The sequence below is a fragment of the Corvus cornix genome, chromosome 9 (genome assembly GCF_000738735.6).
Source record: "Corvus cornix cornix isolate S_Up_H32 chromosome 9, ASM73873v5, whole genome shotgun sequence".
Lineage (NCBI taxonomy): Eukaryota > Metazoa > Chordata > Aves > Passeriformes > Corvidae > Corvus > Corvus cornix.
Genome location: NC_046339.1, coordinates 8,954,781 through 8,981,845, shown reverse-complemented (window position 1 = coordinate 8,981,845; position 27,065 = coordinate 8,954,781). Strand labels below are relative to the sequence as shown.

The 27,065-nt window shown below is 42.0% G+C and overlaps 2 protein-coding genes across 8 annotated transcripts in view; one reads left to right on the top strand and one right to left on the bottom strand.

Moving 5' to 3' along the window:
• Positions 1-24,367, bottom strand: part of ABCC5 (ATP binding cassette subfamily C member 5) — a 67,576-nt gene extending 43,209 nt beyond the window's left edge. For 3 of the 7 annotated variants that reach the window (XR_005602655.1, XM_039557008.1, XM_039557010.1), the window contains exons 1-10: positions 24,261-24,367; positions 22,904-23,078; positions 10,051-10,211; positions 9,650-9,805; positions 8,801-8,948; positions 3,896-4,129; positions 3,613-3,786; positions 2,168-2,315; positions 1,529-1,677; positions 803-910 (exon numbers count right to left, since the gene is read on the bottom strand). Coding sequence is in view for 6 of the 7 variants with exons in the window: in XM_039557008.1 (XP_039412942.1) it covers positions 803-910; positions 1,529-1,677; positions 2,168-2,315; positions 3,613-3,786; positions 3,896-4,129; positions 8,801-8,948; positions 9,650-9,805; positions 10,051-10,211; positions 22,904-23,032 (1,407 nt within the window). In the remaining variant the exon portion in view is untranslated. Of the gene's footprint in view, positions 1-802; positions 911-1,528; positions 1,678-2,167; positions 2,316-3,612; positions 3,787-3,895; positions 4,130-4,593; positions 8,712-8,800; positions 8,949-9,649; positions 9,806-10,050; positions 10,212-22,903; positions 23,079-23,580; positions 23,601-24,260 lie in introns of those variants that run through there. The other 4 variants (XM_039557009.1, XM_019284574.2, XM_019284575.2 and 1 more) reach the window with 4 other exon arrangements.
• Positions 23,785-24,450, top strand: LOC120410474 (lysine-rich arabinogalactan protein 19-like). The gene has a single exon (XM_039557050.1). The coding sequence runs from the start codon at positions 23,785-23,787 to the stop codon at positions 24,448-24,450; it is 666 nt and encodes a 221-aa protein (XP_039412984.1).
• The last annotated feature ends 2,615 nt before the right edge of the window (positions 24,451-27,065 follow it).

Below are 27,065 nucleotides of genomic sequence, written 5' to 3'. Positions count from 1 at the left end.
ACATGTTGCAGTCTTTTCATACGGATGCTCTTAAAAGGAGTTAAGAGAGGAGATTGACAGCTGGACTGACAATCTCACAGAATCAGACCTGAAACCAGTCAGAATTTACCCGTGAGAATATTACAGTGAAATTCTGCAGCTTTAGTAAAACCCACAGAGAAAGCCAAGAAGATACCAATGAGAGATGATGTTCTGGACACAAGGGGAGGAGGTTCTTGTTATGGGACATTGAGAGTGTACAAGGAAGAACTTGTGGATAATATGTAGCAACTATACTTTTGCTTGTATAGCTGATTGCTTTATGGTCTGAATGGTCATTGCTTGTTAGACAGCCTTGTCATTGTTTGCTAAGCAGCCAATCTTAAATTCGGCCACAGCCGTTGTGAAAAAGTATAAGAATAGCAGTAAAGAAGATAAAAAATCTTTTCTACCTCTCCCGACTATGAATTACGACTTGTGTGGCTTTTATGTCTGCCTCGACAACAGCCACAGTTAAGAATTATTATACAGGGAGCCACTGAGTCCTTCACTCTTATCTCTTCCTGTGGCCAACATGAAAACAGTAAAATCATTGAGTCGGATTATTTTGCTTCTCACACTGGTGTTATTCTTAAACTGCTAATATCTGCTTCACTAGATTTGCATCTCTTGTAGAATCAAATAATCTGGAATGTTAAGTGCAAAGAAAAAACTTCTCAGCCATTAAAATCATATTACTTTCCAAGTGTTCCCTTTGCAGCTACTGAACACATACAACACTCCACACTTACAGCAAAAACTGTGAGGCCAAATGGCTGCTTACCTTAAATCTGTCAACAGAAACAGATGCCTCAGACAGAGACTTCACTGAGAACGGCGTTACTTTGAGAGCAAAAGTCATGGAGTTAAAGACAGTGACCACTGTGAATGCCTAAAAATGAGACAAGAAAAATAATCACATTGGGATGCAATATTCTAACAGCTCCAGACTTCTAAAAGCTGAAATGGCAGAACAGCAAGTCAAAACTGTAGAAGAGGCCCAGTCTAAGAATAACCATTTAAATATTCAACATATTCTCAAACAGCAGAAAACACTAGATCTACCCAACTCCTTCTCTAGTGCTCTTAACAGACCAAGACAGACCTGTTCTGTTTGTAGGTCTAACAAACGCAGCAGCCAGCAAATTCTGCATTAACCTACTACTTGTGAAGGCACAAATTCAAATCCTAGTTTTAGACATTTGTGCTCTTTGCATCCAAGCACACTGCAAAACAAAAACACCAAGTAATCCCCAATGCCCCAGCTGAACAGCAAAACAGGAGGACTCATTTACTTTCAGCCCAAAACCTGTTCTGAGGAAGGTCAGGACAAAAGAACACCGAGAACCTTTTGCACAAAATATAAGGCTACATCTGCTGCTGTCACAGCCATCAGATGTTCACACCTTTGAGCAGATACAGCCTGGCCACACAGGCACAGCCACATGAGAAACGGATCAGCAGAAAAGATATGGAAGCAATAGCATAAAGAATATTTTCAACAGCTTACCTGAGCTGCTGTAAGGTCATAGCCAAGGATCATATGGACAGAAAAGGTCACCACACTGGCAATGACAACAACTATGGGAGCCACTCCCACAGTGATGCTCTGGAAGTAGCCCGCACGCTCCAAGATTTTGCGTTCCTCCTCACGAATCTCTAGAAAAACAAATAGGAGCACCACGTTTGAACTGTGATCCAGAGGGGACATCCACACAACAGACAGTACCACAGCACTATAAATACTGAGTAAGATAAACACTCTACCCTTTACTGTTTATCACATAAACCACATAGACAGCAATTATAGAGGAGGAAACTATAATGGTCTGTAAATCTCCGTACAAGTATCGGGGGTTGTTTTGTTTTTTAAATGGAGCAGCCAGCACATTTATTAAGTGATAGAAGAACAAAATTTAAAAATTTAGTATTAGTGTCAAGCCACAAACATCATTACACTAGAAGGTGAAATTTTAGAAGCAGGTGTGTTTGTCCAACCCATTGTGCACAACACAGAGCAGCCGGAAGGATGACAGTGTTCTTACACTGCTCGTACACCTGCATCTACAGCACAAAGTCAGGATGCACCAGGCTACAAAGCAATGGGGCATCTGACTAAAGGAGACATTTATAGACTGTGGGAACTCACTTTGAACATTCTGAGAAAATGGTTTGACCCAGGCATACATTTTAATGAATTTAATGTAATTAAGAACTTCATTCATCTTTTGCACACGTTCATCTGTTGTTGCTACGCATTTTCTTCTGAAATAAGCTGTGAGGCGTGACACGAACATCTGAAACAAAGGCAACACCATGCAACATTAATGGCAGCTCAGAAAAAGCAAGTACATTCAATTCCTAATTAGCAGAGAAAATTAATTTTTAATCTGAAAAAGGGATTCAGGGATAGGGCCAGGGCACTGCTGCTCTAACATAAAACTCGGGCTGGAAACGCCATTTCCTCCTGCCCCATCTGTACCAAGCACCAGATTCACAACAGCAAATTTCAACAAAAATTTGTTAAAATAAAGGTGTGCACTCTTACCGATATTGAATAGTACCAGTTTAAAGTTTCTGAAGCACAAAGTTAACCTAAAGATACACGAAGTTGACCCTAGTGGTAAATGCACCCATTTTAGCCAACCTTGTAACCTGGTTCTGTAAGGCAAATCAGGACTTTGCCCAGCCAGATCAATTTCTAGTCTATGTCATCGCTATGAAGGTAGTAAAACAGTTTTAAACATTTTTACTAAACTAATCTAAAACAGAAAGTTGTTCCACATGTTTTTAAGTACCTGCTACTCCCACATTCATCCCATTCCTGGTCTGAAATTCAAATCCAACACACTACTTTAGGAACTTGTAGCTCCTTGTCCTTCTTCATACTCCTGCAAACTCTTTCAAAGTCCCCCCATCAATAAAGAAGGACTATTGACAACTGGAAAACATGTTCAAACACCACTCCTCATTCCCCTCTAAAATGTAATTCCCACTACATCACCCTTACTTTCAGCCAGATAAATTGGACCACAGTGAACCTCACAGTATTCAGCCTCCATGGCTTATAAAACATGTATTATGAATACAGTGACAAATCTTCAGCAGTCTCACAGACATTTTAAAGGCAAGAAGATTTTGGCTTGAACTAGTCTATTTCACAGCTCAGCAGAAGCAGAGGCAGGAATACCTCATCAAGAACAAGCTGTGCCAGATGTGGTCTTTTTCAACACCTCATGTTGAGTCAAGAAATCAAGAACACTGCTTTTGCAACACTGAGCTCCCATACACAAGCCGGAGGACTGATGTCTTTCCAACCTTGACCATGAGCACATGAATATGCTGCAGTTTCATTTAGCTATGCATATTAGTCTCAACCAAATCTATCAGCTTTCCTACCCTCATTTTCTAATTTTATCCTTTCGAGCTTCCTGTTTCTGAATTTCTGCTTCATACACTACCTTATAAACACCTTCAAATACATGCAGTGCCATAAACTGGCTAAACCTAGCACATTTCAATACCTTTTATTCAGAACTATACATTTGCCTGACCTAAGAAAAACAAAGCAAGTCTTAACTCTTTCCAACTCACCATTGCTGGGTAGAAGAGGATGAAGACAGCAGATCCCAAGAAGCCTGTTGGACCCAGGACAATCACATTATAAACCATTCCCAAGATGGCCACAATAGGGCCCCCAGCCAACAAACTGCCAACTGCTGCAGCTTCAAACATCCTCTGACCATCATTGGAACATACATTTATGAGCTGAAAAACAGACAGAACAGATCATTTAGATTTGAGCTGTTCTGTCTCAAAGGAATATATTACACATCCCTTTTCCCACTGCCATTTCCAAAACGAGGCTGCAGCTTACCTCTCCAAGAGACTTCTCCTTGATATTCTTCAGCTTAAGAATTTTCTTAAATGCCATTGTCAGGACAGCCCCACGCAGTCTGACCCCCGTGCGATAATTCAACGCCCAGGTTAGCGCCAGGGACCACGATCGCACCACTTCCGTCATAAAGATGCCAAAAACTAAAAACAAGCTGTACTGCAGGTTGGACTCACTCTGCTGGGTATACTCCAAGAGGTGTTTCACAACAAATGCCTACAGGAAGAAATGCAAGCTTGCATGAACACCCCATCACCCCAGAAGACCATGCAACAACTTTATGTTAAGTTAGAAATAAGTAGGCTACATTGCTTTTAAAAGAGCCGTTTGAAATAGAAAGCATCTTCTTTCCAGAAGTAAAAGGTGTCAATACAAGAAGTACTGTAACACAAAGCCCTGCTGAGAGCCAAGCACTGAGTCAAATTTAGTAAGTAAAGAGGGTTTAATTTGGAACCATATTCCTCGCAGCACGCTTCTAATCCTCCGTGTCTTCTAACTTAACATAAATGTGTCAGTTAGCTGAAAGCAATGCATTATCATATAGAAGAGTTTTAAAATATAGTCACTACTTATACATCTGCACACATTAATAAACATTCCTTTACGTGACATTAAGACCTTTTTTATTTTATCTTTGGTTTGCTTCAAACGTGCTTATTTGATAAAAAGGAACAATGTACCTACAGTTGTAGAGGGGAAGAGTGAGAAGGACATTTGCAAAACATTCCTGGAAATAAACATCAGCAGTTTAATAGTAAAGAAAAAAACAAGCAGAAAGCACAAGGTACTCAATACCACAAATCATTGGGGTCGGGGAGAAAAAAAAAAAAAGACAAAAAAATTAACCATTCAATCCCTCCCCATACCCTCTCCCCCCAAGAACATAAGCACTTTACCTCAAGAATCACATTTCAAACATCACCTGCAGAAAGAGGACAGCCCCCAGAACCACCAATTCCCAACTCCAGCTCTTGGTGGTCCAACGTCACAATATAACATCATACAATTCACAACCACCAGCATTAAATATTATTAACTGCGAAACAACAGGCTTTTATTTGAAATGAAGTGTCATCTTAAATGGTAACATCTCCAAAACACTGTACAACAGGTAGAGCATTGTATACACATACAATCTGCACATACAGGATAATTATAAAGGGCTAATATCTAACAGTCAGTCTTAGATTCTAACAAACTAGATTTAAAACTACACACAAAATTATAAAGATACAAAAACAGAATGGTATTTGTTCACGAAGTCCAAAAGAAGTCAAACTTGAAGGTGCCAACAGAGGAGGCTTCTGAGGCTGCACAAATTCTGAAATCTGGTTTCAAAAGTACCCTACAGTAAGGCTTCACAGACAGCAAAAGATTTCCTAGAGAGCTTTTCAACAAATGGTGTTTTAAGATACTGGTGCTTTTGATATAGTACAGAGTAGAGAATTACCTTTGCCCACAACAAAAATCAACAAAAAAATCTGAGACCAAAGGAAATATTTGAGAAGCCTTTCACATCATAGTCCGTTGAAGTCCTCTTAGCTAAATCATGTTTTGCAAGTAAGAGTTCTGTATAGTTTGAAGAGAGAAAAAAAACAAAACCCCACTACTCCAGCAAAGGTTTTGATAGCTACAGCCCAGCACCAAATAACAAAAAAAATGGAGATCAAATTCATCTGTTCAGAGGAAAATAATTCTGCACATCAGAACCAAGGAAACATGCTGTAAGTAATTTTGCTCTTTTTCACAGGTGTGAATTAAAGCCAGATGTCCATCGGGTTCTAGAATGGCCACTGAGAAAATTTACATACCGATCACTGAACAAATGTGAGGAGCTCACATTCACAGATCTATTGCATTCCAACTTTCTCCTGATTGGATTTAATTTTACATCGACTGTTTGGATCACAACTGCATACAGTTGGTTTGCAGTTACTGTGGAGATTACTGACTTCTTTTTCCAGTATTCAATCCAACATATGCAACCGAGTCACTGAGCAACTGGGGTGAAAATCCCCCTTTTTCCTCACGAGCTGTAACTCAGCATGGTCGCAGACTGCAAGCATTTTCTCACACACCACAGCATTGCTGAAAGTCTCCAAGAGAGGATGTATAAAGATAGCAGATGTTTCCTGGGGTCTCATTCCTCCCAAAACTTTAGTGCAATTTTGCAGCACTATTTTATAGATTCAGCATCTCCCATGATGAAATAGAGACCAGCTTACATTATACCCCAATTTACTTTTTTTTCCGGAAGAAAGAAAAGAGGAAACAGCAGATTAAAGAATTTTGAAAAGGGAGGGGAAAAAAGTCACAGAAAATTAACATTTACATCTGAACAAATACTATTCAAATTCATATCAGTTTAATGAAAAGAATCCAGCAGAAAGTTATTTACAAAACAAAAACATTACAGAATATAAACTAAGCTAAGGGGGGGAGGAAGAGCTCCTGTGGCTATTACCGTAGTGGTTGGTACAAGCTGCTCGGCTGTCTTAAGCATTCCCAGGGAATAAACATTACCTTACCTTTGCTCTTGGCGGTGGCTCTGCCCAGCAGGAATGCCTCATCCTGACGCAGAAAACAGCCATCCTGAAAATGCTGAAGAACAGCTTCTGTCACTGGTCCCACTGCAGAGCCGGCGTCCCTGCTGCAGCCAGCGCGCCACAGCACGGGGTAGGCTGCAGCTGGAGCCAACTGGGAAACTGGAAAACTTACCTCCTGCAGCTTACCACTCCCCCCTCCAGTAACTGACCAAACTGTCAAGCTGTGCTCCACTAAGATAGCTAGTTTCCCCATCTCCCAAATGGGAAGAAAGCTCTGAACAGTTGCAAACAGGTACCTTGTTCAGACCTGGAGTTAAACTGATTACGTTTAGCAATCAAAAAACTTCTTTGCTCCTCAACCAGAACTTGGAAGTTTTGGTCGCTGATCAAATAGCAGCAAGTATTTATTGGAGATAAATAGTGTATCACCTGTACTAGTACATTCTGATGGTTATTACAAGGCAGTCTGACACGTGCAGCTGACTCACCAGGTTATAGGTTTAGATTCTGTGCCAGATGCAAAATTTATCAAAATAAAAAAAGAGGAAGACCCTTGAAGGATCTGATACAAAAAAAAAAAAAACAAACCAAACCAAAGAAGAGTCCACACAGGAAGTCTTGAACAACTCCTTTCCAATTATAACCATCACAATGCTGAGTAGCAAAGCCACAGCCATTTGCTGGCATTTCAAGATCATAGACGTTCCATTAAAATTTTTGAATTTTAATACAGTGTTTAACTCCACTTTTATAATTTTCCTCCAACACATGAGGTCAAGTCAAGTGCTTTTCCTGATCTCACTTTTCACCTTCAGGTGACTGAAAAGGTGTAACAATACAAGAAAGCACTGATACTTTTGAGGAGACAGCATAGGCATATCCCTGAGGCATGCCACTTTTAAAAACAGGGAGGAGGGATGGTAAAGACTTATTTTCATGCCAAATGGTAGAATCAAAGTGAATTGTGCCTTATTCAGAGAAATGAATAAGGTTGTCTGTAAATGGGCAACTGTCTATAGCTAACTTTAAGTTACCCATATTGAGCATCAATTGCAGCAGTAGCCCCAACCTAATCAAGCTGGTTTGTTTTCTCCTTTCCCCTCTTACACTCTCTCATTCAGCAGTTTGACTGAGACAATTTGAGAACATTACACTACAGAAATTAGGGGTAACCCTGCTGCAAGTTCTTTTTGCTAAAGATAAAAGCAGCTCCTCAAGCCCTGTAGTGAAACAATGACAGAAGCTCTTCTTGGGAAAAGCTAGTGCTGTTAAAACCTTAATCATTATTTATTATTAATTACCAAAGTATGTTTGTATATTTTATAATAGAGACAACTATAAAATATTACAAAGAAAACAATATCACAGAAACATTTATTGTTATTCATATTACATGAAACAAGGCAAACTTTAAGAAGACTTAAAAAACAGAACATCATTTTGATACGACATTTAAAAGCAGGAAAACATTTTAAAAAGACATTTCACCTAACAGTGTACCCAAATGTACTTACCCAAGAAATGAACCTCCAGCTTACCAGCACACTGAAACGTGTACTACTAGCAGTAATACTGCTCCTACTCCTCAAGGGAAATGTGTAGAGAATAAATTTAGTCAAAATTTCAACTTCACATCTGCACAGCATGTGCAACAAACAGGTGACAAAAAATGGTGTGAATGTCAAGTCCCATGTTGTTATCTTCAATACGACCCTTAGCAACAAACAGCAGCCGCTCCTAGAGGCAACAACGTTTCCTACACTTCTACATGAAACCTGTCTGGCCATTCTCTGTAGGATCAGTAAAGACTATGCCCACAGACTCCTTGAGACCTGCTCACATTAGTTTTTAAGCAGTGCTCTCATAGAATTGTTTTGGTCCACTTCTTGAAGACTGTTATTAATGCCAATAATTTAAGATTAGAGTTTTATCAGACTGAATTTTATTCCAAGATAAATTTACAGAATTTCAAAGAGAAAAACAATTAGAAGACCTGCACATAAGAATCTTACAAAAAAAGGAAGTTATGCAGTTAAGCTTATGCAGTTAGGGAAGAACTTTAAACTATACTCAAAACCAAAGAGAAAAACCGAGAAGTCCATTTCCTCCAGGATACCTAAACTCCCCCTCCCTTCTCCAAGAACTTGCCTGGGTATTCAGCAACTGATCCATCAGCTGTAGGAATCCTATCCTGGATTATTGAATCACTCTGGAATTTTGCCCCAAAATTTCTAGCTAGTCAAAACATTTAAGTGATTCTGCAATGAAACCTTGAGATTTTACAGTTGGCCATGAGATGGAGCCCTCTGGGGTTGTTAAAAAAAGGATGGATATTACTTACTGGTCCACTGAAACCCGCGAGCTGCGTGATCATCAGACACACTATGGAAAGGATGAGCCTGGTACGGCAGAAAATCCACACAACCCTCCGGAGAGAAGCATCATCAGGCCCACTTTCTTTCAGTTCTTCCTGCCACAATCTCTCCAGCCTAATAAAAACAGAAGACTCCTGTCATAAATTTTTCACCACGAGAGAAGGTACAGTCTGACAGGTACTTCTTTGTTAAAACTCTAAGTGCTGCCTAGCTCAGAACAACAGACAATAATATTAAGAGAAATAAATACATTCTAGTACATTCTGTGAGGTGAAGAGAAATATCTGTGTAGTGTTACTTCCATAGGACAGAGGGATAAAATACACAATGCTTTCTCTTTGCCTGGAGTCTCTTCGGTAATCTTAGTATATTGACTTGTCACAGCCTTTCTTGGCTGAACTGACTGAAGAAATTCTCATTATCCATGGAAGGTTAGCCTGATCAGAAGATCTGATGCACATTCAAATCACTTTGTTACTGACAGTATTACTTCTTATTATCTTAGCACAAGACTTTTTCCACTGTAGCCTTGAGAAAAAATTGTTTTAATAAAAAACAGATTAAAGTCATGTAAAATCAGAAGAATTGCAAGACACTCCTGAAGATATAATCCTCTTTCACTGGAATCAGCAAGGCTACAGAAACTGTGGTGCATGAGAAAGTCGTCTCTGAAAGATGAAAGTGAATTCCACCATTCTGAGAAAGGCTAAACAAAATATCAATGCTGCTTTTCTAGGGCAACACTATACCATTGCCTCCAAACTAATATATCATAAATGGAAACAAGAAAACAATGAGGAACTAGATGTCTTTACCTTCTACAATTGACATCTGAAGACTCATGCCTTGATAAAGACCATACATCATCCATAAACAATTCCCCTTTCTTGTATGCTCTGTGGGCCAAAGGAGTGAGCCAGGAGAAGGTCATGGAGGAGAAAAGCCCAGCATTATCAACAGGGTGCTGGTGTCTAAAAGAATTAAGAAAAAAAAAAAATCACAAATAAAATGAAAGAGGAAATGTAAATTTTCAAGAAAAACAAAGCCTCCTCTCATTGAAAGCACTCAGAGTACCAAATGGTCCATGCCAGCCACACTTGCTAAACAAATTCTGATGTTTCCAGTACCAGTCAGCAGACCTACATCTGTGATTCTGCTTTGTGACTGGTTTGAAAAGCAAATGCTGTATCAGTTCTGTGGTAGCCTAAAGACGTACTTGGAAGTGGTCCGTATGGGTTTCAGTGCATTCAGACCATGGTGGTATTTGCCCTTGTGGTGCTCTTCGTCCAGCATTCTCAGCTGGGAATGCACAGAGGTGTCCAGTGGCAGGCCCTCTGCCCGAGCTGCTGCTTCCAAGGCATCCTGGCATTCAATCTGCTTTTATAAGAAAGACAACAGATTCAGACTTCAAAACTACATTTGAAGTCCATGACTCCCAACTCCAGCAATTTTGCACCTCTTTCTTCTGCAAATTATTGTGCAACAACCACAATCATTTCAATGTCTTAGACCACAGGCTTCATCCTGGCAGCAAAGCCATGGAAGGCACAGGTTCTAGATCTGCATTAGACTGCTGCATTGGTAAAACATAAATTAGTACCAGTATTGTGTCTGTGCATTCAAAGCATAAATGGATAGACCAGATTCATCCTGCCACAGGAAATACAATAGAGAAAAATTACAACATTAAGTACCTACGACACCAGTTCAGGAAATCAATGACTGGCTTATGCAGTGAAATGAAGACATATTTTCTTGATGAATTTACACCCTCTTAGGATAATTTAGATATTCTTATCCACAGAAAATACAGAGTATTTTCAGAATTCTACTGAAGTCCCTTCTTCAAAAACACTTTAGATTAGATAAAAGAACCCAAATATGCACTAAGCAGAATTGTACTTCCTTTTATCATGTTTCCTGTTTTTTCTCTTTTTCCCTAATCTAAACGGACCAAAGATGACAATTTTCTCTGCTCCCAGGCACAGCTTCTCAATGGCTCAGCAACTTTAATAACAACCACTTACTTAAAAGGCAAACCTTATCTTGGGGAGGGTTTCCACAGCCCCAGTGAAAGGCAGACTTAAAAGCTAATCCAAGAGGAGAAACAGCAATGATACAGGATAGTCAAAACGTTGCAGAGTTCAAACAAATCTTTTGATGAACAGCCAGATGTCACAAAACTACATAAGGAGATGAACCTGTTATCTGTACTGGCTGAGGGCCCTCAACCAGTTCTGCTAACTTAACGTGTCATTTATTGCAGAACCATGTTACCTGCTTGTATTCTAATTTATTGCAGTAGAACTAATTTTTTTTAAAAAGTAATTTCTGAGGTAAAAATCTTCCAGAACGTCTTACAAAGATACTATGATTCTACTTTATTAGTTGCCTTATCAGAGCCAAATTACCTTATTTCCTTGAAAAGAAGCAACTATAATGTATTGTAGCCTCCTAAAAACATAGTATCTGCAAACACTAAATGCAAGCACTTGGTTCCTGACTTCCACATCATGCAATTTTTGTTGGAAATGCCACCATTTATCATAGGTTTTGCCTGTACCATGTTAATATGTAATAGTATAGCACACTAAGACACTGTTTCCACCCATGTGAAGAATGAGAACAGGAAACTGATAATGTCATAAATCTGTCCCTTATTTACTTAACTGAAGTACTTAAATAGTGCCTAAGCATGTAGTCAACAATCCATGGTTCTATCTCTAAATGCATATTTCCTAAGCTATCACTTAAAGCTATGGTAACAAAAGATAGCCAAATAACAAGAAAACAAAAGAACATTAAAACCTTATGACACATAGAGTGACTCAAAATTACACAAAACTTGAAGTCTGAATTAAAATACTTCTCACTCAATTTATATTAAATTACTGACTCACTGAGGCAACACTGCCTTTCTAAGTCTATCCAAATCAGCATTAATAAGGGATCTGCCACAAATATTCCAAAGGAGTCAGTAGTGGGGAAGAGTTCTGCGCCACTGCTTTTCTGGATACAGCAGAGGAATAACTGGTTTGTTGTGTTACCCTCGTAAGAGGCCCTGGGCAGATCTGCCCAAGCATCTTGCTGCTGATGACACATTTGTTTCTAAGCAATGCCACAAGCTAGTTGCAGAAATATTGTTTTTCAGAGCACACAAAAGTGCCTATAAGTAAAAAAAAAAGAAAAAAAAAAAGAAAAAAAAAAAAAAGGTCTTTCAAACCAGAAAACACTATGTTTATGAGCATAAAAGTAGGTTTTCACCACTTAGAAACAATACCTTTTTAATAAGTACAATTGCAAGGTTTTTAGGCAGTCCAAAGATAATGTTCATAAACAATCACTCTGAAAAATAATTAAACTCTCCAGAGCTGCTCAAGAGAATTCTCTCAGCAAAGGTGTAAAAGCTGCATTGATAAAGACTAGGGCACTGCCTCTGAAAGGCCTTTATAATGTCTTGCCATAGAGGCAAATACAAGCACAAACCCCTAGTCGACAGCATTGCTCATCTCCATCTTGGCAAGATTGTCAAAATCCCTCATGTAAGACTATCAAGAAACAAATGCCTCACACCATTGTATAAATGAGATTTAAGAACAACTTTACAGTTCTGCACAGCTCTTTGAAGATTAGAAAATCTTCAAAGCAGAGTTTATCGGGAAGAAGTGAGGCTCCTAAGCTGTTCTACAATGCACTTCAGGAACAAAAGACTGAAGTAAAAAAACCAAACAACCCCAACACTGTTAATTTAGGTTTCTGATTAGGTTTCCTGATTGCCTGCATGTGTACAGTTTTCTTGGAAACCAATGCCTTGAGTCATTACTAATGCGCTACAACAGGCTCCAGCTCTGCTATTGAAATAAATGTCTAATAAACTTAAAAAACAAATGAAAATACACTTTTTCTAATTCATCAACTTATTAATATGCTAATACAAGCAATGAACTGAGTGATACAACATGGTATTGGTAACTCCAAGGAAATGCTCGCAGAAACAAAACAAGCCTAAATCAAGCATTGTGAACCGGAGGAGGAAGACACATTCAGACATTTCTTGAGAAACAGCAGATGACTACTCAGCATCAACAAAAGGTCAAAAAGAAAAAAAAAAAAGAAGAATTGTTACAAAAGACACAAAGGATAAAGCAGAAAACATTACCACGCCACTTAAAAAACCCTAGGGTTTTTTTTCTGTCCCTTGTCACTTCAGTTCAAAAAGGGTATTAAACTTAGTTTCCTTGAGCAATGATAACAGTAGGGCTTGGAATAGCATAAACCTAAGATTTTTCAGCTGGATAGAAAAAAGGAATAAAGGTACAGGTATTTGAGAAGTCCATAAAATCTGAAGAAAGAGAATTAGAGAGTGACCACCAACTGTTCTTACAACAAAAGAACAAGGCACACTTAAATTTAGAATTCTCTATCACAGGATACTATAAAGTTCAAATACATAAATGGACTAAACACTGGAGAATTAAACTCACATGGGTTAAGCATATCATGGCTTACTAAACATATGACAGAGGGCAAGAACAACCATTGATGCAGCATCTTATTAATAGCTGGTGGATGCCATATAAATTTTCTGCAGCCATAGGCATCTCCTAACAGAGCATAGTAGTTCTGCACTCCACATGCCATGAAGCTCTGACACACCTGAGTACAAGTTGATACAATTCAATATATGACTATAAGAATTAACAGAATAAGAAAACAGTTAAAACTTTTAATCTTGGGAGCAATCCCCAAGAGTAGGGAGAGTACCAAGGAAGTATCACTGCACACATGATCTTCCTTCATGGGTGGGTCACAGAGGGGCAGAGAAAGAAAAGCACAGCTGGTGCTGCTACCACAGAGCACAGAGTACACCTGCTCTATCTGACTTTCTACAGCTTAGGAAAACAACAAAACCCTACCAGCACCTGTTAGCATGATTTCCTGGTCAAAAAATTGGTCATAGCAATGGTAAGCACATAAGGTAATGAGAGAGTCAGAAAGATTTCATGGTTGGCTCAAGACATATGACAGAAAGCCTGAGTGAGGTGAAGAAAATGAGTGCTTTAGGGGCAAGGGGAAACTATTTGCTCATTAAGTTAGAGACAGCCATACCAAACCCACAATCCGAGGTCATGAAAATGCAGGAAATTTACAAGCCAGGCTACAGAGCTGTCATATACATATGATGTCAGAAGTTCTGTAGGAAGCAAGAAAGGCATGAGGGACCTTACTCAGAAAGGCAAGCAAACTCAAATATGTGAGCTTGCACACTTCTGAAAGCCTGCTATGCAGGCAACATGAGCATCTGAGGATGTGGAACAGGTAAAGAGAAAGGAGGGAGCTGTCATGTAGGTGGGAAGGAAAAAGCCACCCAGGGAGATTCTAGCCTTTCACACAGTCCTATTACAATTTCCTACTTAAGAGAAGGTAGCAAATTATTGGTTTGACAGCTGTAACATCATACAACTGCAAAACCAGACAAGACCAGAGGCAAAGCAAAACAGATTTTTCCATCCCTTACTCATCTTGCAGAGAAGAATTTGATGTGTGCATACAACCCAAACCCCAGCCACCAAATAGCTATTGTCCCTACTTCCATAAGGCAGAACATCTTCCAGGGCTCAGATCCCAGCAGGGAAGAAGCTGCATCTCTTCTGGTCCTACCAGGCAACTGACAGGAAACTAGAACAGACCTATAACTGCATTTTTACTAATCCTTGCAGCTGACATAGAATACAAAAGCTACTGTGGTTGACTTATTATTACATAAAGTTAAAACTGTTTAAGTAGTAAAGGTCTCTGAGCTGGCAACACTGCAGAACAGGAACTCCCACCTCTTGCATTTAGCAGGCAGAGCTCAGCAGGCCTCCTCATCCCTTTATTAAAGTTCCCAGCAAGGAGAGGCAAATGGGAAACCTACAGACCAGCACAATAGAGCTCAAAACTAGGTGGGCATGTGATGAGAAAGAATTATATGATCACCAGTTCTGCTCAGTGCTTAAAGTATTCTCCATATTGTGACTCCAGGATGAAGAGCAATTTAAAAATACCTAAGACTTCATTAAAAGATTGGTGTTGCAAAACAAGATTAGTTATTAGTTTGTATGGGCAGGTGAAGGGAAGAAAAGAATCAACTGTTCCATTTAGCTTAAGCACATCTACAATAAAACAAGAGTCTAGGAAAAGATTCTCTGAAGTTGTAATTACATTCTTATTCCCAGAAATTCCTCTGAGTCCAAGTATAATCCCACTGGAAAGCAGTAAGGGGTATATACAATGCTTTTGCAGGTAGCACAGGCAACCCCTAAAGCACTGTTGTCCAGACTGCAAGTCACCAAACCCAGGAGCATCTGAAAATTAAATAGGTTTGCAGGTCCAAACATTGTCAAGTCTGCAGTTGCTTGGTGAAGCAGCAAGTGCACTATGAACTTTATAGCCTACTAAGACAATTCTCTTCTCCTTTCACTGGATTTGATGCAGTACACAATCTATAAAAATATTAGCAAGGGGATTTGCAGCATTAGGCTCCCAGCTTTCTCTGTAGCTAGGATACTTTGTAATACCCTGCCTGATTAAAACATGAGCCTATTTAAGACTAGTTTGGTGTATCATCCACCCATACCAGCTGTCTCCCTGACACCGAGGCAGCAAGGAACAGGCACTGGGCTAGAACAGAGACAGTGGGTGTGAGGAAGGAGGCATTGATCCTTTAGGCACCTGCACACATTGATCACAAAGTACAGACAGCACAGCTGAATTCACACAGCACCAAGGTTAGACCATCAGATAGTGTCAGATGCCTAGAAACTATGGTTACAACTTCCAGAACTGCTGAAAAGAACCAGGTCAAGAAGCCAGAGCCTCCATTTTCTTCAACCTCCTGAAAAGGGGAGTATAAAAGAAACCTCATGTCTCTGCTGCCTTCCCAGCTTATCCTACACTGAAGAACAGCTCTTCACAGCACCAAACACATACCCAAATGCAGGAATAAGTACAGCTGTGCCACATTTCTCTTAAGAGATACAAATTAACTGTTCAGAAACTCTGATTTACCACAACAGTTCAGAGATGGAAAAGCTTGAAGTCCAGCTATTCACTCTAGCAGAGTTACATGTGACTTGATTACACAAGATCTGCCATTACTTTTCTGAGCCAGGATTAGCAGAAGTTGTACTAACACTGGCGTGATAGTTTCAAAGCTAGCCTGAGTTTATGTATCCTCAGATTAAAACAGAAGTCTCCCAGTAATGCTTGGTACTGATATCAAGGCTCTGTAGCCAAACAAGGTCAGAGTATGCACATCTGATGAGCCTGAGTATTTTAGTCACATATATTGAGCACTTTCACTTGAGGCACAGAAAGTCCTTGGTGAGTACAGGTGTATCAGCTTCTTACAGGAATATTTCTGATTTTACCTTGCCCTTGAATTTTGGCCAGCATCAGCACTGAGGTGAGATGTTCTCAACTCTTTCCTAGCAAAACCACTTATTCCTGCAATCCAAGACATACAGTTGAGCATGAAGTGTTTATTTTAGGATTTTGCAACTTTAGCTGCTATCAATGCATCTGATAAGCAGCTGCACACGTGCTTAAGCTTGTGGTATCCATGAATCCCTGTTTTGTTTTACATTCAAACCAGTATTCATGATCTTGTAAGCAAAGGTCCTAGGAGCCATTCAGTGCACATTGATCATCCAGCACTGGAGCTACATAGCTCATGCACAGTGCCAGCAGACTCCAGACTGTGGAACTGGAAATAACCAGCTTTAGAATTAGCACCCTACACATCTCTGACTACAAATATGAGAAACCAACTCCTCACTAAGCAAATCAACCTAGCACAGCACAGGCTGAGAATTTGGCTCCTGCCTTGCTCAGGTAAACTCTGCTCTCCTGAACCACCCTGACAACCTGCTGTATGTTAGGGGTGTTCTTCAGTAACAACCTTTACTCAGGCCATACTTAAGCCAGGTCACTGTAGAAGCTACACAGGTGAATTTTGTACAACATTTGGAGCATCCAGGGAGGCTTTGAACTTAAAACTTCTATTGAGTGGAATCACCAACGAGTGACAGCAGAAGCCTTGACACTGCAGCATTTATCAAGCCTAATACAACAATCTTGTACTGAGTTCACCTTCCTGTACACACACATGCTTCCGAAAGCAAGGGGCACCTTGCTCAAATGGCAAACAGTAATCTAGGAAGCTCAAACTAAACACCTCAGGGCTCTAAACACGTTGACTTTGAAATTCATTAACCTTCATCCTCAAAAACAACTGAAACACAGATTTTGTTTGTGGAACAGCTTGCTTGCAGTATGTGATTCAGAGCACAACTAACTATCCCTTATCACTAGGATACAAATTTTCAAAAACTAATTACCATCTCAGTGTCCCAAGGCATCATAACTCCTTGCATATATATGAGTTTTAAGTTGCTTCAAGCTAAGTTCACCAGTAGTTTGGGATAGGTGCAGTAAATATTTCTGGCAACTCTTAGAGCTGTACACTGAGTTTCTGAAACAGCCATAGGGCAGAATGTCTCCAGCACTAATATAGAACACTACAATGGAAAAGACACTGCCAGATTTCCTTCACTGATAGCTAATCTACTCCTTACACACTTTTGGTCATGAGCAGGCTGATTTAGAAATCTGCTCTGAACAAAGGAACAGCAACCAATAGTAGTCAAAGACAATACCAGCAAGTGGTCAGAGCTGAGGTTTTATAATGTGGCTAAGATTTAGAAAATGGCTGTGCATTAAGGAAGGCAGTCAAGTTCCAAAGGAAGCTGTAAATTATCCAGAGTATCAATGTTCCTCTAGAAAACATCTCTGCCCAACCACAGATTTCACCTTTTTGTTCCTCCTATTAAGTGGAAGGCTTCTCTGATACCATAAACCCCCTTCCAAGTTTCAGATAAACTTTTGGTACAACTGGCTGTGGATATGCTCCTTTCTCAGATGGTGATGCGTACATATCTTGGAGGACAAGGTAGAGATACCCTTTCTTCAGTGTAGTTAGAGGGTCATCCTAAAGCATACACTAATAAACAATTCTAGGATCTTCTATCAAGTGATTCTTGACAGAATCACTTGATTCTCTGTGGTTACTCTGTCAGTGAGTGCTTTATTAGCAGAAGTTCAATGGTAAAACAACTTAAAAGAACATGATTGTAACCAATATATTCAGTTCTTTGGGGATATCATGGAATTAATGCATCTTTAGAAAGTACCATGAATGTTACTGCACCTAGTCTAATTGTGTTCAAAGTTTTCAAAGATAATAGAACTGCTGTAAAAAACAAATTTTAAAATTTTGCTTTCATTTGACTTGAAAAAGTTAAAAAGTAAGTGTTTACTTGGTTATGAAAATATGCAATCATCTGGAAAAATGCAGATACATCCAGCAGCTTCAGCTACAAATAAGTTTATATTCAAGCTGTCTAGAACTGCTCTAAGCACGGCGTGCAAAGGCAGCAGTACCCAGGCTCACACTCACACCCCTATTTTTAACCCGTTGTTCAGTTGACTCAGATACTTCAAATGCTTCAGAGAGGTTGAGGCAGAATTGATCTATTTAAATACTCAGTGATAAATCACTTCAAAGCTAGCAGTGCTTGAAGGATTTACATCAACTCCAGCAAGTTCTGATCACATTCCCTGCTGTCTTGGGCAAAAGATGTCAGAGACAAACCTGAAAAACAAGACAGCAAGGTAAGGACAGGAATATTAGTAGGGCTTCCAACAGCTAAAGTTAGCAACACATTTCCTGCATGTTTGAAGCAATCTCTACAGTTCCCCTATCTGGTGCCTTGAAATGCAGCAATTTGCACTTGAGATTTACCACAGATGCAGTCATTATCCTTCAGCAGCAAGAAATTAATCCTAAACAGTACATTCCAGCCAGAACCAACTACAGCTTGGAGCACAATTTGTAAATAAGTACTGTAGCATCATTAACATAGGAACTCAAGTTCAGAAGCTCTGTGTATCATAGAAGCAGCTTGTTCTCATACCCTCCTCCACTGTAAATGTAATAGGGAAGCAAACTTCATTGCCTGCTATTCCATCAAATAAACACGAAAACCTACATTTGAGAAGAGCCTATTCCAAAAGCATTTCAAGAACAAATTATTTCTCTTCCTCATCTATTATTTTATAGCATATTTCATGGACACAGTGGGGTCTGTCCTCCCCAGGACACACTGCTTCCATGAGAAAAACTACATACAATTACTTCAGCTGCAAGTTGAAGGGCACAGGCACATTCTGAGAACAGAAAGTTCTAAAGGTGTTAAGTACAAATCAATATTTCAAAACATCCCTTAATTATTACTCACTGGTCACATAACAGCTTTTACTACTCACTATAGTGCTAGGCAGCAAGTGCACCTACAAGTTCTCCAGCAGAGGCATGTCCCCACATACAATAAGCCCAATTAGTACAGTACTATGCAGTGGGAACATGTAGTTAAGACCCTGTTTTGTAAGCTACATTAAGGTCTCCAAAGACTTAAAAATCAATTGTTATCAGAACACATTGCAGACGCTTATTCATGAGGTGAATATATGTATTCGCAAGCTGAATAATTTTTTTTTTAAATTTCAGTCCCAAAGTGCCCGTTTCAGAGGTCCATATTTCTATAGCAACATTCCCATTAAGCACCAGGAAATGCTGGATTAGACCTACTTATATTGCAGAATTATTTCAATTATGATTCCAGGAAGCCTATTTGAAAAGCTCATGTCTTTCAAAGATGTGATCTTTCAAGCTGTGACCAAGCACCATTTAAGCGTCCAAGGAAAGAATTGCAAGTTCTTTTTTGCTATTGTCATGAACACACTTTACAGCATCCTTTCAGTAGGAAATAAACACGAGAATGGAGGTTTCAGGACAGAAAATGGAAAGCTGAATATAACCTTTATGCAATGCTAAGAAGAGAGACATACAAGAAAGCTCTGGGACCTTGGCTCATTAGTAAAACATGTCTTTCACCTATAAAGATCATGGTCAGAAAATCAACTAGATTTTTCTGCTTCAAATTAAGAAGGATACAGAAAAAGCAGCAATATAGGCAACCAAATCCCCCAATGAGTCATATTATTGATCAGCCAAATGTCCTTGTAGCCCTGCCAGAAGTGGCCATCACCACTGGCCCTTGACTACTGTCCCCAGAGCACACAGGATTCTTCTACCTCACCCTATAAGGCACCTGTGCAATATGTTAGCAAGAAGTCTACCTCATGCAGTGAAAGTCTGCTGCAAAACAGTCCCAAACCTGCATTCCACAAAGATCTGAAGTTAGTGGTGAAATAACAACCTACATCTCCTTGCAGCTTACTCCTGGCAATACAGATCATGCTTACAGCTTAGTCATTTTCTGGTCAACCTAGTTCAAATCCTGAGCCAGATTTTCTACAAGAAATTTGAGAGTCACATCTCTATTGATGGTACACTGGACTCCATTGTCCAAATGACAGTTCCACTTCAGCTTATCCCTCTGAACTGCTGTAGGACTGTGGTCTTACCCTCATCACATCAGCCCTCCACTGTGCTCTGCCACCAGCTGAGCCAACTCAGTTTAGGCATCTAACCCAATCCAGGTTCCATAGAAGATACAGTAGCAAAGGACAGAGTCCCTTCTCTTCCCTTGAAACACCATTTACTTTACTGCTTCTACCCGTTTCTTACGGGCAGAGGGGAAGTGCTCAACAAAACAAAGCTCAGCCTTATGAAAGGGAAGTCTTTGCTCTTCCCTAAGCCAAGTACGCTGCTGAAACCAGAGCTTGTTTCAACTACAAAGGGGAAAACTTGGTACACAAACATGAATGCCTAACTTAGATAAGATGCTATAAATACAGCTCCTTTTACTTAACCATAGTATTCTGCAAGTAAGCAGGATTTAACCTCACTGACATGTAGCAACAAATTCAGAGCTGTCTGTGTCTGTGGACTGTATACACCTGAGATGCAAGACTAGCAAAACAAAAATGGTACCAATGTCTGAGCTAGAAATTAACTACAACCTTGGCATACTAAACAAGATAACTACCAAGTAAAGTGGGCAACCTATCAGAACCAGAAGATTCCACTAGCAAGACAAGTTAAGTTCATTCTTCTACTCAGAGAACAAACCAGATAAAGTTCAAGGTATGAACTTGGGTAAGCCCTTTTCTTACATCAGTCATCACAAGTCCACAGAACCCCTGTTTTGCAATCAATTATCTGCGTGTACTACCCTGTAGTCATAGGCAGCATATCAAATGGTAGTGGGAGAAAGGTAAAAAAGACCAGCAATAGAGCTAAGCTGACCTGAAGCTCAGAGTTAGAGATTTTCATGCCAGGCTGTACAGACATGCAGGACTCGACTTACTTTCAGTCTCCATAAAAGAAAAAAAAAAAAGCCACAACAACAACAAAACCCACCCAAATATGCTGGTTTCATTATTTCATTTAATTAAAAATTTACAGGTAAGATAAGAATTTTTTCCTCTAAAAGTTAAACCCTGATTAGATGATGCAGACCAAAAGGGAGAGATAACATGCAATGATTACTGCTGAACTCCACTGCCACTGGTCAGGAAACAGAGCTGCCTGCCAATGGCATCACTGTTGTCACCAGTAATTTGACAGAGCAGATTTGCTACTGGACAGGGTAGGGTCGGTGGCAAGCCCATGACATCAACATAATAAAGGCCGTTAAAAATCCGCACCATGACTCCGGAGGGCTCTTGGCTCTGCATCAGTGCCTGCTCTAATGCAATCAGACACTACCTTGCTCGAACACGTCAGCAGCACTGTGCTGAGTCATAGAGCCTGTGGGGACACTGGAGCTGCAGGGCCTGCGAGCGCTCGCTGCATTCAGCCTGCTGCAGAGCTGGGATCTCCAATCCCAAAGCACAGCAGTGCAGCACTGGGAACCCCTCAAACCCAGTGAAACAAGGTAAGCCTTCAGCTCAAATACAGAGCATCTCAGCAGCTACTACAATGCAGCAAAGATTAAGCCTTTTTACAAGTCTTCACAATTCCTCCATACAAATACAGCAAGTTCCCCTATTTCCAACCCTCTCACACCAGTGCTGTCACAGGCAATCTATGTGGAATGACCAGCAACACATCTGCAAGGAACTCATCGTTACAAAAATCACACAGAAGCACTATTAACTTTGTTTGTCTTCAGAAAAATCTACAGTGTGTGTATATATATATATATATTTATATCAGTCCTTGGAGTATTTCAAAAAAGGTCAAGAACATAAGGATATGCAAGAAAATATTAGCTGCTCTGAATGCTAGCACTGGAATATCTTTAACCTTCCTCAGCTGGCAGGGCTTATTGGTTTCCAACCATATCTTTCACCAGTGTGGGTGTTTCCATTCCTCTGAGCCTTTTTATCCCTGTACCACTTGATAGTATATGCACTCTTCCCAGTGAAAACAAGCTCTAAAAGTTAGAAGCTCAAAACAATGACAGGCTAACTCTAAGCCAGTGATTATTTCAAGACCCAGCTCTCAAAATAAACTAGGATTATGATGGTACCTCACCATGTTAAATACACAGATGTTCAAGAAAGTGTTCAATAATAATTACTTCCATCTGAGGGGAAAAGTAAAAAAGTCATGCTAGTCAAGCTAGACATCTGCTTTAGAAAATTAATCCTTGAAACAACCACAGCATGATTAAGAGTTTTTTCAGCTGCCAACACTGAATGGTGCATGATTTATGCTCAGTTCTTCACTGTTCTTTGTTGAAATGATTCTCTAAAACACAAAGGTTTAAAACATTTCCTTGATTCACATCAATATCTGAATGCTAGAAAAAAAGTATGTTTTGTTCAAATGTTACTGAAAAGCCACATTTAAAAGTGAAAAATGCTTAATAGGTGCTCAGACCTGTTATCAAAACAGCTACAGCACCCCTTGGAATGACCTCTTCCACACAATAGGCAATATTCATTATTGACCTTCAATGCAGCAAATCTATATACAGCTGGCACAGCAAGAAGGCTGCTGCATGCAATTTAATAAGCATAAAGACTGCAAAACAAACAATGAAAAAGAAACTGACCTTTAGTTTAGAATGCTGAAAATTAGACTCTTCCTGCTCTTCATGCTGCACCGAGTCAGCTCTCTCCCTCACACTTCTATACCCAGGACTGGGTATAATGTACTCTTTTCCTATGTCGATGTCTTTCATCTTCTGTAAACGCCAGGGTTTACACGTGTATTTTCACTGCAAGTATCTGAAAAATAATTAAATTCCCCTTCATTATGTGCTGTGCCCAATACACCAGTTACTTTTAGTCATCTATTTTTAAAGTTTATTTTTGAAATCAAAATCAGTAAGCAACTGTAAGAGTTATATTACAACAGGACTGTAATAACATAATTTTCAAAGTCCACACAAGACTAACTTCTCATGAACTAGTTTAAACATACCCTGAGGTAATCAAATAGTACAATGGTCCTCAATGCACTAGAGTGCTGTCATACTTCCTCCCTTAGATCTCTGAAACACAATTATGCAATCTGACAGATTAAAGTAATAGATACAGCATTTAGCTGAAAGCCAGAGAAACTTGACTGGGAAGATCAAACCCCAAAATCTTTTGTTAAGAGTCTGAAATTGCATATATCCAATAATTTATGGGTACAAGTTTTGCAAAACCAATCTCTCGATAAAATTAGTCAGTACAAACACTCCAGAGAAAACTTCATCCCTTCTCTATAGCACTGCTCACTTACTCCATATGCTTGAGCTATCTTTAAGTACAGCCATGCACAGGAATGAGTCACGCCTTCAGTGCTGCAGGTTTCCACTCAGTCTATCAAACTGCACTGAAAGGTCAGAAGGAGAACCAGAGTACCGAAGACAAAATCGCTCCCCACTGCGAGACTGTTTTATAACTTCGCTTTATTGCATTCTGCCACCCGCCTTCAACTAAGGCGATGGGAGACGCCTGGTTGCACTACGCTGGTCAGACTGCACCAGCAGCTCTGCCGGGGTGCGCGGGGCTGCCACGGCTCCGCCGCTGCAGCATCGCCGCCTTCACCGCCACAGACCCCGCGGGGCCGAGGATGCTGCGCCCGCGGGCTTCGCGTCCCTCTCGCGGCGGGGATGCGGGACAGCCCCCGCGGCCGGACATCCCCCAGCAGCCCGGGGGGAGCCCCCCTCCGCTCTTCCCCGCCTCCCCGTGTCTCCGCCGCACTGGCGTAAATACGGGAGCCGCCCCGCCCTGGGACAGGTGCCCCCCGGCTGCAGCCGAGGCGGGACGGAGCGCGGCGGGAAGGGACACCGCGCCAGCCCCTTCACCGGGAGCGAGGCGAGGGTGCTTCTCGGCCGGGCTCCTGACAGGAGAGAGGACGGCAAAGCCGCCTCCTCACCACACAAAGGTTCACCCGCCCCCGGCACCAGCCCCGCTCACCTCCACCCACCGACGACCCCACCGCAGCTTCGCCGCTCCGCGGTCGCGAACCCAAACAACGCTGCTTATAGCGGTTCCGGCGTCCCCACTGCGCCTGCGGGCGGGCGCTGCGGCGGCCGCTCCTTCCTGGCGCCCCACGGGAGATGTAGTCCGCGCCCCAGACTGGACACTCATTGACTGTGGACAGTGAACTACACTTCCCTTAAGGCCCCGCGCGGGCCGGCTGCATTTGGCCGCGCCCCTGTCCCGCCGCGCCCCGCCCAGCCCCGTCCCGCCGCCGCTGCCGCAGCGTGGGGGGTCTGGAACGTTCGCCCCGCGGCGGGGCGGGCGCACTGGGGGCATCGCGCACCGCACTGAAGCGGGGCACCGCACCTCTCCGCTCCGCTTCTCACCGCTCGGCAGGGCGGCAGCGCAATGCAATGCAATGCAATGCAGTGCAATGCAACGCAGCACAACGCAGTGCCGTGCTGAGCTGTGCCGTACTGGGCGGCACCGTGCAGTGCGGGAAGGACGGGTCCTTCCACCGAGCCACTGCCGGTGGAAAGAAACGGGGTCTGCTCTGTTCGAACGTCGCACGCAGAGCCGAAGGGCTGGCTCCGTGCCGGAGAGGGCGAGGGGTGTCTCGGTTCCCTCCCGTCGCGGCGCTCCCGGCAGCGGGGGCTGCCGCAGGGCGCTGCCCGGTTTGCAGAGGTGGAGCGGCGGCCGGTGCTGGCGGCCAGAGCAGGAGGGATGTCGGCCCCTCCCGGCCGGCCCGCTGCTCGCAGCAGCCTGTGACTCGCTGCCGGTTATCTAAAGCCCCTCGGCCGGGGAAAGTGCGACGTGCCCTTATCTGGGGCTTAACCTTGGCCGCAGCCAGGGCCGCAGTGCCGGCTCCTGTGCGCAGCGGCCGTGCCCCGGGAGCCACTGCCGCAGGCCTGCGACGCGCTTCCCGACGAGCCGGGGGTGATTCCTTTGCCAAGCCCCTGCTGTGCCACTCCAGCTCCTGTTCAAACCACCTAAACGGACGGGGAACTTGTCCCAGGGCTTTCACAGCTAAGCTTAGCCCGCTGAAAGGGATGGAGGCTGCAGCTGTGTGTCCCTGTGTGGTGGTGGCTGAGGGCCAGCAATCCTGCTCCCCCAAAACAGTGTGACACAGGGTGTCCAGCCCCCGCCTCAGGGGGAGTCAGTGAAGAAGGAGATGGACACAGCTGCGTTTCCTTTCACAAAGGGCTGTAAATATCCTTAACAAACCCTGAGCTGTAGCTTTTCCCCTGCTGCGTTTAAATACCCTGTCCTCAGCTGACATCTTCCTTCCACCAGCCAGATTTGGCTGATGTCTCATTTAAGTGGTTTATATAACGAGTGCCTGTTTGCACCGCAGTCCTTGCTCTCCTGTCAGGAATGTTTGTGAGAGTCGGTTTGATAGAAATGCTGAAATGAACTCAGGTAAAGAAGGGAGATGGGAATCTGAAAATAAAAGTGGACCAAAATATTCCCTTCAAGCCCACAAGCCAGCAGTACAGGTAAAAGGTGTGACCATGCAAGTAACAGTTCAAGGACACCCTTAAGGTACCAGAGAATCCCTGCAGAGCCCCCTGACACATATGGTCACACATCCTGCAGACCTCTGACTCTATTGCTGGAAAAAATGAGAATCAGCTCTGTTGCAGGTGCCCTTAATATTTTGGGACAGGGGAACTGACAGACACACATACCTTGCCCTGGTACAGCAGCCAAGAACAAATGTAGCTGCTGCATTCTTCTGCAGTCTCTTCCCCAGAGCTCACAATCATGCAGTTTCAGATTGGTTTGACTGGCATTTTACTGGGGAAGGAGCTCAAGGTGCACTTCATGCTTTATAAATGCTATGTCCCAGCAAAATGTAGATTTTAAGACAGAATCCAGGAGACAATTTACAGTGAGTCCCTGAACAGTCATTAAACTGACCTTTGTCTGCATCAAACACACTGGAGTGTAGGCGTGAGGAGATGTCCAAATACTGAACTGTGTAGTTAAACAGCATAAACAGAAAGGACAAAGTATGAATGATGGTGAAAATTAAACTGTGTTAAAGCTTCAAGGTGAATCCCTGATATTTTAGGTTGTTGACCTGAAATTGTTCTGAGTGTGAGCATGTCTTTGGGCCCTGGGCTGTGGAGGCAAGCAGAGCTGCTTTTTGGAGGTGGCTGGCTGTTTTTGAGCTGCTGACATGTTGAAGCCCAAAGGCTCTACATCACATGCCTGGGGAGGAAGAAGAACATAAAACTCCGTTATGCCAAAGTCATCACAAAATGTGTTCTGAAAGATGAGCAGAGACTGTTTAAGCCAAGGGAGCCAGAGCCCTGCCTATACTTGTTCTGTCCTCTATTTCTCCAGTGCTGGAGGAGGTCTGAGAGTAAAAGGGAGGACATGAGTGTGAGTGCTAGTAGAAAACTGCTGGTAAGTAATGATGTGTACCCTCCACTCAGACTAGCTCTGGGCAATGGCTGGCAGTAGCATCAGGACTGTTTTCACACCTGTGGTCCTACGAATACATACTCCCTTAGTACGGCGGTGGGATGAAATGCTTAAGTAGGCATAACCCAGTTTTTAGTGTGTCACAAGTCTCCTCCAGCATTTGTTCTAAAGGCTATAAATGTACTGGTGCTACCAGCCAGAGGAGTTACATCTTTAGCTCCAGTGGCAGCAGCTAATGCTTTTAGTGCTGCGAGTCCTGGATTCATCCCTGAGGGATGGCAGCTGTTACATAAACAAGGCCTGTACAGTATTAAAACTTGCCCTAATTCAAGATCTGGGATTTGCTGTAATCAGCCCTGACTGCAAAAG